The 18,506-nt window shown below is 36.6% G+C and overlaps 2 protein-coding genes and 1 long non-coding RNA gene across 4 annotated transcripts in view; all 3 read right to left on the minus strand.

Moving 5' to 3' along the window:
- The window catches only part of LOC311077679, a 47,578-nt gene that overhangs the window by 17,903 nt on the left and 11,169 nt on the right, over positions 1-18,506 (minus strand). The window lies entirely within an intron of this gene.
- Positions 1,793-7,166, minus strand: LOC311077674 (uncharacterized protein). Its single transcript, XM_084106260.1, has 6 exons — positions 7,071-7,166; positions 6,603-6,941; positions 2,707-2,787; positions 2,539-2,637; positions 2,354-2,400; positions 1,793-2,198 (listed from the first exon to the last, which is right to left on the minus strand). The coding sequence occupies exons 1-6, from the start codon at positions 7,108-7,110 to the stop codon at positions 1,926-1,928; spliced, it is 879 nt and encodes a 292-aa protein (XP_083962386.1). The 5' UTR covers positions 7,111-7,166; the 3' UTR covers positions 1,793-1,925.
- On the minus strand, positions 14,404-15,510 carry LOC311077677 (CMRF35-like molecule 5). The gene is made up of 3 exons (XM_084106263.1): positions 15,449-15,510; positions 14,987-15,301; positions 14,404-14,804 (listed from the first exon to the last, which is right to left on the minus strand). The coding sequence occupies exons 1-3, from the start codon at positions 15,486-15,488 to the stop codon at positions 14,431-14,433; spliced, it is 729 nt and encodes a 242-aa protein (XP_083962389.1). The 5' UTR covers positions 15,489-15,510; the 3' UTR covers positions 14,404-14,430.

The raw sequence follows: 18,506 nt of genomic DNA on the forward strand, positions 1-18,506 counted from the left end.
AACACTAATTTATGGATTATAAAGAGAATTGTATCAATTAATTGTAAACATAAGCAATACTGGTGTAATGTGTGCTGATCTGTGATCTGTTATAAGTGAGTTAGTTGAGTCTCATGCGGCGACTGACCGTGGCGTAATCAGAGTAAAGCTCGTTCTTACTGACAGTGACTGAAGCTTCACTGAGAGACTCTTCATGCTTCTGGAAACTGACAGACGCGTACAGGAGCTCATCAGAGGGGATTGTGGGTAGTTCATCATGACTGTTAATCTGAGCATGAAAAATAGAGAGAAAATGTACAATAAAAGGAGAAAACATCACATAAGCACAACATATGTACAAACACACACACACATACACGCACACACACACACACTGTGACTCACCAATGTATTTTTCTCCCTCTTTCTCTTTTCTGATGTCGAGGTTCTTCCTAATTACCCAAAACAAAATGAATCAATTAGTAAAACATAGACCAACTAGATCAAACTGGAGACGGACAGCAGCATCTGAGACAGAAACTCATTGAGATTTTACTGTTGCTCATTGAAGCAGAACAGAGAAACTCAAATAACTTTAATTATTAATTTGTTTCAACAGATAATAAATGATAAAACCTTGTCTCTTATGTCTTAATTTACACACAGTCAGAGTGAATCCACCAATCAGCAGCAGACTCACACACACACAAATAATGATGATCATGGAGAAACCTGTAAATAAAACACACAAACACACACAGTGCTTATTAGAGAAAACAAATTAAGAGATACACATGAATGAAATATTAAAATGTATAATGTTCATTTTCAGCCCTTTTCTATCCGTCATAAATGTATGTTTTCACACTTATGGGTTATTAAACATTGTTTTAAAGTGTGAGTAAAAACATTTTAGAACTCTGTTTGCAATGTTTGTCATAAAGGAACTAGTTTAGTATTGTAAATGTTCATGCTTCACATTTCATTTATTATTATGTTTTATGAACCTAGATTATTCTGCAGTAACAAGAGTGTATTTTAGTCTCTTCTGCAGACTTACACATAAAACATGTTCTTCTTCATTTGTCTCTGTTGAGTTTTGTGTTTCTTACTGAGACTCTGAATCTTCAGCTCATTTGTTTGTGGTTTTGAGCTGGTGTGAGAACAGCCTGTTCATCACAAACACTAAACACTTCCTGCATTGTAATGTTGCTTTATGTTTTTATTTGTTGAGTGTCACTCTTAATGTCAAATATTAATGTCAGTGCATCATTAGATGATGCTTATATGGAAATAAAATCTACAGTTGCAAGTCAAGATGATGTCACATCTTTAATACACAAAATGAATTTGAAATTATTTTTTGTTAATTTTCATGCTTAATGCTAAAATAAAATCTTCATATTCATGCTAAGAATAGTTTGACAAACTTAAAATCAGCCAATTATATTATTTCATTTTCTAGCTTATCAAAGTTTTCATTTGTCACACTTCTGACTTGGCTACACAGAAAAATTAACTCTGCTCAGAGCACATAAGGTCCCACTCTAAAGAGTGTTAAAGTAACTCTTAATCAGAGTTAAAGTTAATGAGATAATTAAGTGATTAATTAAGTGATGATTGAGCATTAGTGATGAACACCTGCTGTTAACAAGCAGAATCACTGAAGGAAAGAGAAACACAAGAACTACAACTGACTTCAGTCACAGTCTTAGATGAAATCAACTGAAGAGAAAAGAAGACATTAAATCTGTGAAGATCTCAGCAGAGGAGGATTAAACAACTCCACAAACAGCATTACCAGCTTCACTTATTACTAACCAGATTGACTTTATTTCTGTCAGACGTCTACAGAAGTTCTTATTGAGAATTAACAGAGGTTTAGATGTTGATGTCTTATTGAAAATAAGATAAGGGATTAGACCCTTTTGAATCAGTCTGCATATTTACTGTAAATGCATCAGTTTATCTGCTGTCGTGAGATGATTGACAGCAGCGTATTCACTGTAATCCTGATTATTCCTGAAACTGACACTGTCAGGACAGTCAGATTTCTTGTGGAAATTCACCACTGCGTAATTCAGATCCTCAGCAGATGTGATGCAGCGCTGAGAGTCACCAGTGCCTTTCTCAACTGTAGCAGAGGAATCAGAGGGGCTTGTGGGTAATTCTCTCTGGGCGTCTTTAATCTCTTTGTGATCACAACCAGCGTGAGAAACCTGAAGGGAGACAAATCATTTATGTATTTAATAATAATTTGAATATTTAACACAGCTCTGGAGATCCTCAGTATTTAAATCATCAGGTAATGTAATTCATTCTCATTATTGATTAAAACAAACTTTTTTTTTCCAATCACAGTAATTCTACAAACCTCTTCATTGTTTCCTGGTGTGACTTGAGATCTTTTGGAAGACGGATCTGTCAAAGACAAGAACAAATGAACAAGCTGGAGTTATTGTATGAACAAAAGGGGAAATAAAAAGGTCTATATGAATGTAAATGTATGAGTTTAAAAAGTCCTTTTAAAGAGAGTAAAGATGGAAGAATGAGTTTTACTGTGAGAGCGACGCCTCCTGACGAGAGTCACGGTCACTAACACGAGTCCAGTGATGATCAGAAGCACACACACACACACACTGACCGTCAGAGGAGAGCCTGAAAACACCAGAGAGTCACCATCTCAACCACAGACACAGATGAGTGTGTTTCAGAGTGTGTTTGTACCTGTTCCAGGAGACGCAGATGTGATCGCTGGAGAATTAAACCATGATGATGATGATGATGTTGTTCTGTGATGGTTTGTCTCTAAAACACAGAAAACTCAGTGTCACACACTGTAAAACCTAACAGTAATATTAACTAAATACAATTGAGTTCACAGCACTCAAATATTACCGAAACTTGAATGACTGAAACAGAACTCAAACTGAATGAGTTATAGAACATTTCTAGATCCCAGAATGATAATTGTATAATTTAGTGATTAATTAAGTGATGATTGAGCATTAGTGATGAGCACCTGCTGTTAACAAGCAGAATCACTGAAGGAAAGAGAAACACAAGAACTACAACTGACTTCAGACACAGCAAAATCAACTGGAGATGAAAGAAGACATTAAATATCTCAAGATCTCAGCAGAGGAGGATTAAACAACTCCACAAACAACATTACAAGCTTCACTTATTACTAACCAGTTTGACTTTATTACTGCCATTCGTCTACAGAAGTTCTTATTAGAATTAACAAAGGTTTAGAAGTTGATGATTTGAGTTTCATTTAAGGTCACCATGATGGAGATCAGCGTTTGCTTTAGTTGAGCTCTTGAAGATTTTCTTTGGCTGCTATAATTGAGTGTTTATAAAACATATTTGTTATGGCACAAAAGGCAAGGAGAAGTCTGATCTGGTGTTGATGATGAAGGACTGATGATGACAATCATCATTTAGTGGCTTGATCCACTGATTTCATTCAGAGTCTGATCTCTGATTAAAAGGGCAACATATTAGTTTCACTCAAAACTGTGTTTCTACAGCATAAGAGCTAGCCATGTTGTGACCATTAGATAATATGAAGGATTTTACAAATAGTTGTGCACAAAAAGGTATTGCATTACTAAGACTCACACAGACATCAAGAATCAGCATATTAATCTCAACAATGGTGACCATTAAAAACTGATTCATGCTGCAATGCATGCTGGGTACTAGCATAATACAAAACTTATCCATGGCTCCCAGCATGCATTGTGGCATAAATCATTTTTTTAATGGTCACCATTGTTGAGATTCATATGCTGATTCTTGATTACTGTGTAAGTCAGCATGATACCATAGAGGTTTTTAAAATCTGATTGTCACAACAATGGGTCTTACAACAGAATCAGTTCTATTATAATGATTAATACAAGTAATACATCATCTGTCTAATCAGAGATTAGGCTCTGGAAATGATCAGAGAATCAAGACACTAAACGATGATTTTTATCATCTTAACACAACCACATGCTCATATTTTCTTTTGGCGTATGTGCCATAACAAATGTGTTTTATAAACACTCAGTTACAGCAGCCAGAGGAAAAACTGGTGTTATAAAGTCAAGGGTCAAGAGCCCAACTAAAGCAAACACGGATCACTATCATGGTGTCTTTAAATGAAACTCAATAAATCATTATCATCTAACCCTCTGTTCATTCTCAATAACAACTTTTGTAGAAACATGACAAAAGTCAAACTGTTTAGTAATAAGTGAAGCTGGTAATGCTGTTTGTGTAGTGGTTTAATCCTCCTCTGCTGAGATCTTTAGAGATTTAAACGTCTTTTATCTTGAGTTGATTTCATCTAAGGCTGTGGTTGGAAGTCAGTTGTAGTTCTTGTGTTTCTCTTTCCTTCATTGATTCTGCTCGTTAACAGCAGGTGTTAAAGGGTTAGTTCACCCAAAAATGAAAATTCTGTCAGTAATTACTCACCCTCATGTTGTTCCAACCGCAAGGAAATGAATAGTGGAATAAAGTCGTTATTTTTGTTTGTTTTTGCGCACAAAAAGTATTCTCGTCGCTTGATATACTTAAGATTAAGCCACTGTAGTCACTTGGACTATATTAACGATCTCTTTAATAACTTTTCTGGGCCAGCAAGTTTCGGTCACCTAGCAGCCTATGGAGGAGTGATCAGCTCTCAGATTTCATCAAAAATATCTTAATTTGTGTTCCGAAGATGAACGAAGGTCTTACGCGGTTGGAACAACATGAGGGTGAGTAATTACTGACAGAATTTTCATTTTTGGGTGAACTAACCCTTTAATCACTAATGCTCAATAATCACTTAATTAATCACTTAATTTATTGACTGCAATGTATATCTACTTTTAGTAAACTCAACTGAAATAAGTTCAGAGTACTCATAACTATTGTTTTTATAAACTTAATTGAATTGAGGCAATCGGTTTCCTCAAATGAAATGAGTTAGCTTAACTTGTTGGGTTTTACAATGAATTAAGGCAATCGGTGTCCTCAAATGTAATAAGTTAGCTTAACTTATTGAATTTGACTTTGTATTATTGTTTTAGTGGATTCGATTAAAATAAGTTCAGAGTACTCATAACTATTGTTTTTTATAAACTTAATTGAATTAAGGCCATCGGTTTCCTCAAATGAAATGAGTTAGCTTAACTTGTTGGGTTTTACAGTGCAAACAGTGTTTTCGTTCTTTCTCCACTCACACAGATCCTCCACTTCCCCTTTCTCACAGACGCTGATGTCTTTCACACATTATTCAACCATCATATATGTTTCACACACAACAGTTTTTAATTCAGTGCATGATATTATTACAGTAACACTGTAAAGTAGATTACATTAAAGATCTGTTTCACAGCTGCTCTTGATTTGCTGTTTTTACAGTATTATTGTAGTTGATGATTTACAGGCTTGCTGACAACCAAAACTGCCAATTGTCAATTGTAAATTTTGTAACAGCATTTTTTTTTTTTTTTTTACAGCGGGTGAATAAACTGCTGGCAATAAATTGCATTATGAATATAATAAATTGTGATTGTGTTCATTTAAATATTATAATAAGAATTTGATTTACAGATTTGCAGTACAGTCAGAATAAACTGTTACGCTGACATTATTTACTACTGAAAACATGCTTTCTGTTATCAGCAAAACAATGATTAATAAATCTCACAATTTGGTCCAGTAGAGAATAAAGTTGAGGTTTTTATTAACACAATGATTCATCAAACAAGCTATAAGGAACAAACTATATATCACACACATAAAGACCTAAAACTGAAACCGATGTGAGAATAATCAAAAACCATGGAAACCAAGGGAAACAGAACATAAGCACAGGGAATGAAATAAGGAACAAATTTAATATAATACAAACTAAGAGTCCATGGAAAATTTTATTCAAAAATAAAGGTTCTTAATTGTAATTTATGGTTTCATGAAGAACCTTCAACATCCATGGAATCCTGGGGGGAAAAAACTTGCGGAACCTTTATTTTGAAGAGTTTGTTTTTTCATTTTATCTGGTCTATTAGCATCTAGAGGTGTTCATTATTATTACTGTCAATTGTCAATTGTAAATTTTGTAACAGCATTATTTTTTTTTACAGCGGGTGTATAAACTGCTGGCAATAAATGACATTATGAATATAATAAATTGTGATTGTGTTCATTTAAATATTATAATAAGCATTTGATTTACAGATTTGCAGTACAGTCAGAATAAACTGTTGTGCTGACATTATTAAACCAAGGGAAACAGAACATAAGCACAGGGAATGAAATAAGGAACAAATTGAATATAATACAAACTAAGAGTCCATGGAAAATTTTAATTGACATTCAATTGACTTTATAATGTTAAAGATCTCATGTTTGCTCTGCACTCTCAAAAATAAAGGTTCTTAATTGTAATTTATGGTTTCATGAAGAACCTTCAACATCCATTGAATCCTGGGGGAAAAAACTTGCGGAACCTTTATTTTAAAGAGTTTGGTTTTTAATTTCATCTGGTCTATTCGCATCTAGAGGTGTTCATTATTATTACTGTCATTATGTGTGATGTTGTGGAGATCATCATGAGTTTGAGGGTCTCAGTTACTCACCTGTTAAAACCTTCAGATTCACTTCAGTGTAGGAATCTTTTTTTGTAGTTATATCAACTGCACACTGGTACATCCCAGAATCCTCTTCTCTCAGATCTCTGATGGTCACAGTGAAGACTTCTGATCTTGTGTCGTCATACAGAGAGAATCTTCCAGACTGAACCCATTTATCTGTTTCATTAGTCCTGATGAGATCAGAGCACCACTCATACTTGGGTTTATCTGGCCTCTTTCCTTTACAAAAATACTTTGCATTTGCTGTATATTCTTTTTTATATTTGCATGTGATGTTGACGACTCCTCCAGAATATCCTGTCACACTCGTGGAGCTCACGACACCTACAACAAACCAGCATTAAAATTCAATTAGGACCGCTTCTTGAATTCCACAACATGAACTGAAGTTAAAGACTCTCCTCATCAATTCTGTGCTGTTTTTCATGATTTACTCTGAGTTCAGATTCTTACCAGGAATCATCAGCAGAGTGAAAGTCCAGATGATCTTCATTCTTCTCTCTTATTAAATGATCTTCTCTGTTGTTAGTAGATTCAGTTCTTCTGAAGCTCTCGATGTGTGTTCAGAAGAGTTTTGAGTGTTTCTTTCCTGGTTACATGCTTAACATGAAGAGCTGAATGTGACAGAGACGCCCACTTCCCCTGAGAGAGAGAGAGAGAGAGAGAGAGAGACATAGAGAGAGAGAGAGGGAGGGGAGAGAGAGAGAGAGAGAGAGAGAGAGAGAGGGAGGGGAGAGAGAGAGAGAGAGAGAGAGAGAGAGGGTCTTAACAATATCTTTATTAGACCATTTGTCCTTTTACCTTAATACAATTATCTTACAAAAATTTAATTTCATAAATAAAATTTCTATTTCTACACATTTAAAAACAATATTTCATTTTCTCCAATTTAACAACGTACTCCCCCCACTGACCAAATTTCAGAAGACATTACAATGTCACTGACCAATTTATAATATGTATACTCTATCTTGATTCTAGCATGTTATCATCCCTTTTAGTACCATTTCAGCATTAATTGGACCTATACCTAACATTTTCTTTTTTCTAGTTTTCCACATGGACAACTTAGCTGATCCCAACAGAAAATTCAGTAAACATTTTTTCCTCCTTTCTTGAAAATTATAAATTGGACCTCTTATAAAATTCTGATAAGAAAAATTCTCCCCAAACTTTATAAAAACTTGTGTTAAAAAATTAAACATTCCCTCCAACCTAAAACAATCAATAATTAAGTGATTAACCGTTTCTTCTAAGCCACAAAATAAACACCCTGTCCCCACTGCTTGATTGAGGTGTGCCACGTGTCTGTTATAGCTATAGCCCCGAACATCAGTCTCCACTGCAAGTCTGCAGTACGCTTTTCAACAGGCAACTTATATAGAGACCTCCAACATGCCTTACAATTTGTCCCAAACACTTCTGACCACCTCCAAATCTTCACTCCTCTTAGCACAGTCTGATGAGTAATTTTTACACACGTTACATAGAGTTCTTTCTTCTTAATATCTTGAAAACTCCCCAACTCGGGGTACTCAAATGATAAAATCGAATGTCCAGTTTCCTCCATCTCCTCTTGCACAGCAGCAGATACTTTGATGGGTGGAAATGTATAGTGCCCATTCCAGTCCTGTGACAGTGCCTCTCTGCAGGCACCAGGTAGAGCTGCCCACACCTCCTCCATCATTCGTCTCTGAAGTCGAAGAGATCTCAACCCCGTAACACTCTGCAAAGACTGTCCAGTCCAGTTCAGTCCAGTCCAGATGTCCAGTCATCACCACTTCTCAGATCCCCCAACTTAACATACCCAGCCTTCACAAAACAGCTTTCCACAGATTTAGAGGACAAAATCTTTGTTCTTATTAATGGATTATGGAACAGCGGTTCTCCCATTATCCAGTCCTCAGGTTGTAAAATATCTCTGTGTAAAATAAATGTCTTTTTCCAAGCTGTTATCAATGGCTCATAAAAAGGTGTCAACTCTTTCAAATCCACTTCATCACTTTGCAGTAAAAAAAAGAGAAAGAGAGATTAATAAAGTGGGAAGTGAAACTAATGCTTCACATGTGCTTCAGTTGACAGTGACATCTGATGGAAACATTCACAAACAGCAGCGGTTCACATTACAACTATAAGTGCAGGTTTCTGATTGATCAACATGATTCATATCACAGTGAGATATGACTGACATAATAGAAAACAAGTACAACAAAGTCCAGGGACAAACACAGAGATCACATGAAAGAGCCCCTCTTAATGACAGGATTCTAGACGCTCCACAAAAAGAAGAGAGCCTGGAGACTGAGAGGTAGACAGTGGGAAGACTTCTATAGCCCTCCAGCTCCAAACATTTATATACACAGGGACTAACAAGCTTAACAAGAAATCAAGCTAATGACACACCTGAAACCAACATGAGAAACTATAAGAGGACTACAAATATGGCCGACAGAACAGGAAACAGGAAGTATAACAAAGTCCAAGGACAAACAGAGAACAAATGACATGATTAATAACAGTACAATACGATTATTTTGTATTACAAGTTTTCTGAAATGGTATGTTTAAATATGCAAATGGAGTATTTTATAGGAGCATTTCTAAAACAGAAATCTGAACATTAGAACTCTTGTTTAATTTTGTTGAATTTGAATTAATTTAGTTTTTTTTTTTGTTTTTTTTTTTATGTTTTTTTTTTTACATAAGGTGTTTTGGATTTCTCTTTTTATCACTCCATAAATCATAAAACAGCCAGAGAAAAACAGCTGAGCATATTTTCAAGAGTAAAATGTGAGTCTGATCTCCTGCTGGTGGAAGAGAGTCGTTCAGGTGTTCAGCTCCACGGACAGAGATTCTTCAGAGATTCATCACGATACACACACACATTCACAGTCTGTCCTGATGATCTTCTGTCATCATCAACATCAAATTACACTTCACAAATGTCTTATGATGCTGGATAAGTGACCTTCAGTGAAACATTACATACATCAACAAATCATAAATCAGTTTATTTGAACAGATGAGACTTCTGTAGTGAGCAGATATTTATAAAAGCAATAAGTTCCATGAAACTGAATTACAGATGTATTTTGGCTTGGTTTTGTGTTGAGGATGTTCACACTTGATCATCATACGACCTCCTGAGTGGCCAGTGACTCTAGACACGCCCACTTTAGCTGTCCATTATGTGCATTATAAACGGTATTAATAATGGAGTAACTGTACAAGTAACTGTACTTTTCACAATTATGAGTTTCTGTTCAGTCACAGGATGTTTGTCTTTTTTATGCTGAATGTTCTCTATGTGCAAGAGGGCTGTTAGTAAGGGTTTTTTAAAGAATGACATCATATTGAACTCCTTCGGCTCAGTACTAAATTAAACACTGAGAAAGAGCGCCATCTGGCTGAAGTTTTCATCTCTTGTTTTCATGCAGATTCTAATGAATATCATAGTGAATGTAAGAAAATTTGTGTTAGTTTGTGTTTTTATTGTGAGTGTCAGCAAAAACTTTGAGTTAACTGATTTTGGATATTATGCCTGCTATTTTGGTGGGTGAAAAACCGAAACAACCAGCTTATCCTGAATTTCAATGGCAACACTATCAACGGCGAAATTAATCTGCAGACCAGTGCTCTTTAAGATGTTTATATTATTATTGTAATGTAATGTTACATGCTTTGAGACATGAGGTAGCTTTACGCTGTCTCTCGTCTCGAGATGCTTTGCAAACTTTGGTTTGTGCATTCATGTGTTTTGAAGAAGGTGTGGCTTTCAAAATTCTCTGATTTCAAAGCTAACTTGCTATTGCTAGCCACTCCAGAAATTGCCGGCCTTACCTTTAATAGCTTAAGCAAAAGAGAAAAGTGTGAAAACCCAGCAGAGAGTTGAACCATTGGGAAGGAAGACTGGAAGCTTGTTAGTTCTCTCCGATTTGACTGGAATTACGTAAATACTCTCATGTCTGTATAGTGGAGGCCAATAGAGGGCGATGATGATGATGATGAATCTGAATCTCTTGTAGACAGACATTCAGCATTAGTATGAACTAATACAAAATATACAAGATATGAAAATGTAATCGCTGTGAGTCTGTTTATTCTTTCTTACAGCCACTAGAAACATCAGAACACCAATTAGGAGCAAAACCAAAACCTCAGAAATGAAGATCACTGAGGAGCACTGAGATTCTTGCCAGGTATTATCAGCAGAGTGAATGTAAAGATGCTCTTTCTCCTCAGTCTTTGCTCTTTATCTCTGGTAAAACATTTCCCAACAAAATGTTCTATAGAAGAATTTGACAAAGACTTCCTGTTTCTGACTTCCTCTCTTCCTGTATTTGTCAGAATATCTCTCACATTTTCTGTTACACTAAAGGTGTTAAGTTTAAGATGAGGATCTCTACTGCAAAAGTTTTATTAAACAAGACAATTCCAACGGTTCCGGTGTTAGACCAAATTATGTGACCATAGTAGGTGCTGTTGTCACCCTAAGCTCTACCATCACAACAGTGCCTACTGCGGTCACAGAAATCAATGGGCACATAATCTGGTGTAACAGCAGCAAACACAAATGCAGCAAGGTAAAGCCTGACAGTTAATAGAACAAACTCAGGAGTATAAATGTACAGAATAATGATAAATTAGATTGGGATGGAGAAGGCCCAGATGTAATGGGCGGAGTGGGATGCCTTGATGGAGCCGGAGGGATGAAGACCCATGGCAGAGCATTAGTCAGTGCAGTCCTAGGGCCAGGGTCGAGCCGGAGGATTTGAGGACTGAGGTGGAGCCGTAGGGAGTGAGGATGAAGGTGGAGCCAGAGGGCTGGAGAATCAGGGTGGTGCCACTGGAATGGAGGGCCAAGGTTGCGCCGGTGGATATGAGGGCTGAGGTGGAGCCGGTGGGAGTGAGGATGAAGGTGGAGCCAGAGGGCTGGAGAATCAGGGTGGTGCCACTGGAATGGAGGGCCAAGGTTGAGCTGGTGAATTTGAGGACTGAAATGAAGCTGGGGGCTTGAAAGACCGTGGTGTAGCCGGTGGGAGTGAGGATGCAGGCAGAGCCAGAGGGATGGAGTATCCTGGTGGAACAGAAGGAATGGAGAGCTCAGGCAAGCCACAGGCCCAGAAGCCTGTGGTGGAGCCAGGGTAATGACAGACCAAGGCGGAGTCTTAAGGACAGGGGACCACAGTGAAGATGGAGGGATGGATGGGGTACAGCCAGGAAGCCAGACAGAACCAGGGAACAAGTGAAGGAGGCAGAAGCTTGGGAACTGGACGGGACCAGCAGAAGAAGTGGTGCTATGAGACTGGACTGCACCAGCGGAAGAGGAAGGGCCAAGAAACCAGAGTTTACAACAAGCGACCGGTGAGGAAGGAGAGAGCCCAGGGTTGGGAGTCCATTCTAGGGTATCCAGATCAATAAGTGCTTGCTCTGGGATTGACATGGCAGAAGGCTCTGGGGCGTACATGACCTAATAGTATTAGTAATAAAAATATCAAGCATAGAAATTTTATGCCAAAGACAAGGTGATAAATAAACATTCAGTTCATTTATATTCTACTGTGGCTTGTCAAGCAGTGAGATGACTGACAGCAGCGTATTCACTGTAATCCTGATTATTCCTGAAACTGACACTGTCAGGACAGTCAGATTTCTTGTGGAAATTCACCACTGCGTAATTCAGATCCTCAGCAGATGTGATGCAGCGCTGAGAGTCACCAGTGCCTTTCTCAACTGTAGCGTAAACACAGTTAGAAGAATCAGGAGGGCCTTCATGTTTTCCTGGTCCAGTCTGAGACGACGAATCACCACCTGCCAAAAACAAGCGTCCTTTAATCAATGACATTATATCACATTTCAACAATTATGTATTTTGTAAATGATTGTTCAAATTGGAAAAACAAATCTTTGTTTTAATCTTAGTATAAATTGAAAGTTTCTACTGTATATCTAAAGTAGTTAGGAAGGAGTTTTACCTTGAGACTGATACTTCTTACAGAGAAACAGTAATAAGAGTCCAACGATGATCAGAACCAGAAGAACCAGAACCAGAGGAATGATCAGAGAAGAGCCTGAAAAAACTAGAGATGATAATAAGAGAATCTAAAGAAAGCTAAATATCAGATTGTATGTTTATATTTCAGCACAAGGGCACCTGTTGACATGTTAGGAGACACTGATGTGATGTTAGATGTAGAAGTTTTGAAAACAGAAGCCGATGATGATGATGGTGACGATGTCGTTTTTAGAACATCTGTATCCAAAACAATAGAACAATGGAGAGATTAATTTGTTTGTTTTTTTCGAAAGATTTAATTTATTTATTTTTTTATTTTGCACAAGACACAGATCTTGACATCATGTATTTTAATGGTTACTGATGTCATTTCTCTACCCATAATTCATGTTTTCTGACGCACAGACACCCACAAAACAAAACCAAGCTGTTGTGCTGTAAGTTTGAGGAACTTATTAATAAGCACATATGTTTTCTCATCGTGAATAAAACAAAACAGCACAAATGAAGGACAAAAATAAATAAATAAAAAATAAAAAAATTTAATCTGTAAGCACCCTTAACTTCAGAAACTAACAGAAATATTGAAATCTGCACTTGTAATGTATGTGAATTACAACACTAGTACTAAAGTAAAAAAGACTGTGGTAATACTGTCCAAATTGCCACACTAATGATGCAACACCAAATGACCACACAAACTTTCACACTTTGTTCAGATGTCCAGTTCCTGAGTTCACACACTGCTGTATCTCTTCAAGAATATGACAAGTAGATATTTCAGTATCTTCATCAATGGTTGATCTACTACAGGGGTCTTCAATTCTGTTCCCAGAGATCTGTCTTCCTGCAAAGTTCAGCTTCATCCCTGATCAAACCCAGCTGAACCAGCTAATGAAGATCTGCAGAAGCACAATCATTACAGACACGTGTGTTTGATCAGGGTTGGATCTGAACTCTGCAGATCTCCAGGAACAGGATTGAGCACCCCTGATCTATATCTACAACACAATCTATAACAGGGTTTCCCCAAATGGTAGGAAATAAGAATATGAATGTACCAGAACAGGACAAAAACATCTGAACATCAACTGATGTTTCAAATCAACCAATTACATTATACATATAAAGAGTGACATGACGAATAAAACTATCACAAACACGTGACCAGTGCATTTGTAGAACAGCACCATAGATCTAAACACTTTTAACTGCAGAGACTGAAGTAATACTGACTGCAGCTCAGATTTGTGAGGACACTTCCTCTTTTGTAACTGTGGTTTGTGAATTCGTTTTATCAGACATCATGTTACTTCTACATTAAAATAATCCTGTGTGCAAATCTACAAGAACAGAATAAACCTGGTTCTTCATTCTGTTTCCACATTCAAGCAACATGATGCAAGACACACGTCACTGAGAAAATCATCCGTACCTGTAACATTGATCAGGACTCGTGTGATGAAGATCTTGTGTCCTTGATCAGACTGAACTCCACACCAGTATTCTGAATCTTCTTCAGTCACATGACTGATGCTTCCCGTCAGGAGCTGCTGTCCTCTGTCATCATACAGCCGGATCTTTCCCTCATCCCTCCATCTTCTGCTTTCCTTCACAGACGTCTCTTTAGCACAGAGATCAGCTCCAGATCTCCAGCACAGAAACTTCACATCACGAATGTGGGATTGTGGGTATTTGCAGGTGATGTTCACAGATCCTCCTGCAGAAGCTGATAGACTGATGCTCTTCACACAACAATCCTGTTTAAGATCCAGATAAAGTGCAGCAATGTTACAATCACCAGATATATTCATGGATTCTGTCAAATAATGCATAAATGACTGAAAGCAGCTCACCCTTCTTAATGTCCAGATTAAACTCAGAGAAGAAACTGTAATCTTCAGAAACTTTGACTATAATCTTATATTCTCCAGAGTCGTTCTCATTCAGATCTCTGATAAACAGAAGTAAGAGTCCTGCAGATCTGTCATCATGAACGGAGAATCGTCTGTCATGTTTCCATTCTGCTCTTCTGTTAGTGTTTATTACAGTAAAACACTGATCTGCAGTTTTACAGACGTCTATCACAGGATTTGTGTTTTTCATCTCATATTTGTAGTTTATAATGACGTTTCCTCCTGAATATCCCGTCACACTTCTGATTTTTTTACCTGTTCAACACAAACCCAGATATCAGTGTGTAAAAAATCAAGTCAGTAATGATACTTCATCTTCATTTAATAGCAAACACGTCTTTTATGAGTTTCACATGTGAACATCAGTAATTACAGTCAGTGTTGAGTATCGTGATGTTGTGGAGATCATCATGAGTTTGAGGGTCTCAGTTACTCACCTGTTAAAACCTTCAGCCTCACTTCAGTGTGGGGATCTAGTCCAACCCTTTCAACTCCACAATAGTACGTGTCAGAATCCTCTTCTCTCAGATCTCTGATGGTCACAGTGAAGACTGATGAACTTCTGTCGTCAAACAGAGAGAATCTTCCAGATTGAACCCATTTATCTTCCTCAGTCTTGATTTGGTCTGTGCACTCTGACCATTCACCTTTACAAAAATACTTTTCATTTCCTTTATATTTTTTTATATATCTGCATTTGATCGTGACTCCTCCTCCTGAATATCCTGTCACACTCATGGAGCTCACGACACCTACAACAAACCAGCATTAAAACACTTTAATTTACACAGAAATTAACTTTCTTCAACAGTCAATAGAAAAACTTGATCTGAAGTAAAATACTGAAAATACCAATTCTGTGCTATATTTATTGATCTACTCTGAGTTCAGATTCTTACCAGGAATCATCAGCAGAGTGAAAGTCCAGATGATCTTCATTCTTTTCTCTTATTAAATGATCTTCTCTGTTGTTAGTAGATTCAGTTCTTCTGAAGCTCTCGATGTGTGTTCAGAAGAGTTTTGAGTGTTTCTTTCCTGGTTACATGTTTAACATGAAGAGCTGAATGTGTCAGAGACGCCCACTTCCCCTGAGAGAGAGAGAGAGAGAAAATGCATGATGCACTCCTAATGCATGTTTCTGATTGATTAATTATTATACATATTACCAGTGAGAGTAACAATTACACTTTAAGATTGGACTTTTAATAATCATCCAAACATCATTAACATGGAGACTAATTTAAGACTCAACACACTTCATGTCTTTAAGTTAAATATAATATCATCAAATTAATATAATAAATTAATATTCCAGCAGAATTTTGATTAAACATTACACGGTCAAAACATGCCTGAATTGTTTGCTATATATCCATAACATGCCCTTAGAAAAGGATAGACAGACTTTAAGTTAAATTTTTACCAAAGATTAAAATGTTTTTAGAAGATTTAAAATGTCTTTTTAAAATTAAAAGGTTCAGTCCCTGAAGCATTTATTAAATTGTATATATAGTGAAATTAAAACACAGTGTACCGATTGTATATAACCCTACACGTTGACTTTTAAACAGTAGTCTAAATTCTGAAGAAAAAAAAAAAATTACGTCTATAAGATTCTTTGAGGCGTGAAAATTGTATCACGGTTAAACATAAACAAATAAACTGCCAGAAACACTGAGATAATGTCGAGTAACACAAAAACAGAGGCAAAAACTCGATACATTACAATATCATTCTACAAATAGTGGTTCACTAACATTACACAGGAAACAGATATCATTTGGTATTCTGCTGATGAGGAACAAAAACAGTTGTTGTTTTTTTCCTTAAAGAAGCACAAATTGTGAGGACAAACATGACAAATTGTGTGTCTGCGACACCTTGACTCGTAATGCGTAACTTAATTGATAGGTTTGTTTTAAATGTAACAGTCGTATGTGTATCAGAAAAACATCAAGACTCACTTTTCATGTTGGGCCTATTATGTGTCTTGTGACCGCTTCGTAGACAGACCTAAAAGAATATCACAGTTTAAATTTTTCCTTTTTTTTTAATTTTCTTATGCTGTATTTGTTCATGAAATCCTATATGAACATGTTTGACAGTGCTCAAAGTGTAGTCTTCGTCTATAAACTGTGCAAAGAAACAAGATGTAAACGGTGTCATCCGCTAGTGGGGAAAAATGATATAAATCGCATTATTCCTCAAATGTGATTGCCTCATAATAATATGGTACAGGCACTCTAACAAATCTGACAGAATCTATTTACATATTGTAAATGTTACTACAACTATGGGAGGATCTGGGTGTGTTTGGTTTATGACGACTTAATAAAACATAAAACCTTTGCATAAATTACAACTTATTGGATGTTAAACCCCCAGGGTATAATTTTAAAACGTATGATTGTCAAAAGAAAAATCATCTGTATTTTAAACACTGCTTTTCTTAAAAACATTGTGTCAGACGTATTTGGTAGCATTATTCACTTGTTTCATCATGTGTTAACTCTATATAAGTAGGCTACAATTATAACACAAAAATAACCAGTTAATGACCTTGTGTCAGAACACACCAGGTCTGAAGCTATGATTGGTTTTAACTTTTTTATTCGAACTTTAAAGCTAGATTATCCTTTGAAAAGTGTAATACAAAATATTTGGAAAAATACCTTACATACGCTGTGTTTTCACCGATTGATATCGATTGACGTGTGCCGTTGACCGTCCTTAATGGTGTCATCGTGTGAGGAACTGTTTGGAGTATTGCAGAAGCTATTTCTTAAAAACATTGCGTCAGGCATATTTATCTTTTTTTTTTTTTACTTTATACTTGCTAGGAAATTAATTGAAATTTAAACTTTGTAGACGTAAGAAAAAGTAAATTTTATAAAAGAAAAAGTACCAATTAATGACATTGTGTCAGAACACAACAAAAAGTGTAATACAAATATATACACTATTTGATTTTGGTGGGAACACTGGCAACTGGTGTCTTTTAGCTTAATCTTTGGTTTTAAGGGAAATTAAATATTCTCGGGATCCCCACTGACCCCTGAAGTTATGACTTCTGAAGACCTTAAGACGAGTACGATTAAATATCCACTCAAGACAACTTTACTTATGCTGTGTCATGGAGTACAGAGGCTTATGTGGACTGATTTTCTGTAAACCCTAACGCTCAAAATTAGTTGAGTATGGGCCAACTTAAATTATACAAATTAGTTCAATCAAGTTAACTTTTATGAGTATTTAGAACTTTATTTTCTTTTGAGTTCACAAAACTTACACATTTTAATTATGTTGAATTGTTGAATTGTTTTGAGTTCTATGAACTTGTTTCTTTTAATTAGACAAACTTAAATTTAACTGAAACTGGACTGGGATCTCTATTCCCCAGCATGCTTTGCCATGACACTTAAAATGAGAGTAAATGCTAAAATTGTTTTGTACCAGATTAATGTTAAAGGGATACTCCACCGTGTTTTCATATTAAACTATGTTTTTCCCTTAACTAAGACGAGTTGATACATACCTCTCTCGTCTCAGTGCGTGCACTCAATCGCTTTGGCGCGCGGTGACACTTTGAAAGCACTTAGCTTAGCCCATTCATTCAATATGGGCCAAGCAGAGAAGCTACCAAACACCTCCACGTTTTCCCTATTTAAATACAGTTACTCGCGTAGTGTAACTCGACCTAGGACGGTAACACAAAACAAAACGTTGCTCTTTTCCAAGCGTGTAAAATGGATAACTATATTGTATGGCGGAATACCATGGCAAGTGCTTGTAAGCACTTCGTCTTGGCGCAGTAATATCTTCACTCGTGAAAAATCCTCTCACCGGCCCCCGCTCCCTCTAGTGAAGATATTACTGCGCCGAAGTCGAAGTGCTTACAAGCACTTGCCATGGTATTCCGATGAATGAATGAATGAATGGGCTAAGCTAAGTGCTTTC

This window comes from Abramis brama, assembly GCF_963993115.1.
Source record: "Abramis brama genome assembly, chromosome: 2".
Taxonomy (NCBI): Eukaryota; Metazoa; Chordata; class Actinopteri; order Cypriniformes; family Leuciscidae; genus Abramis; species Abramis brama.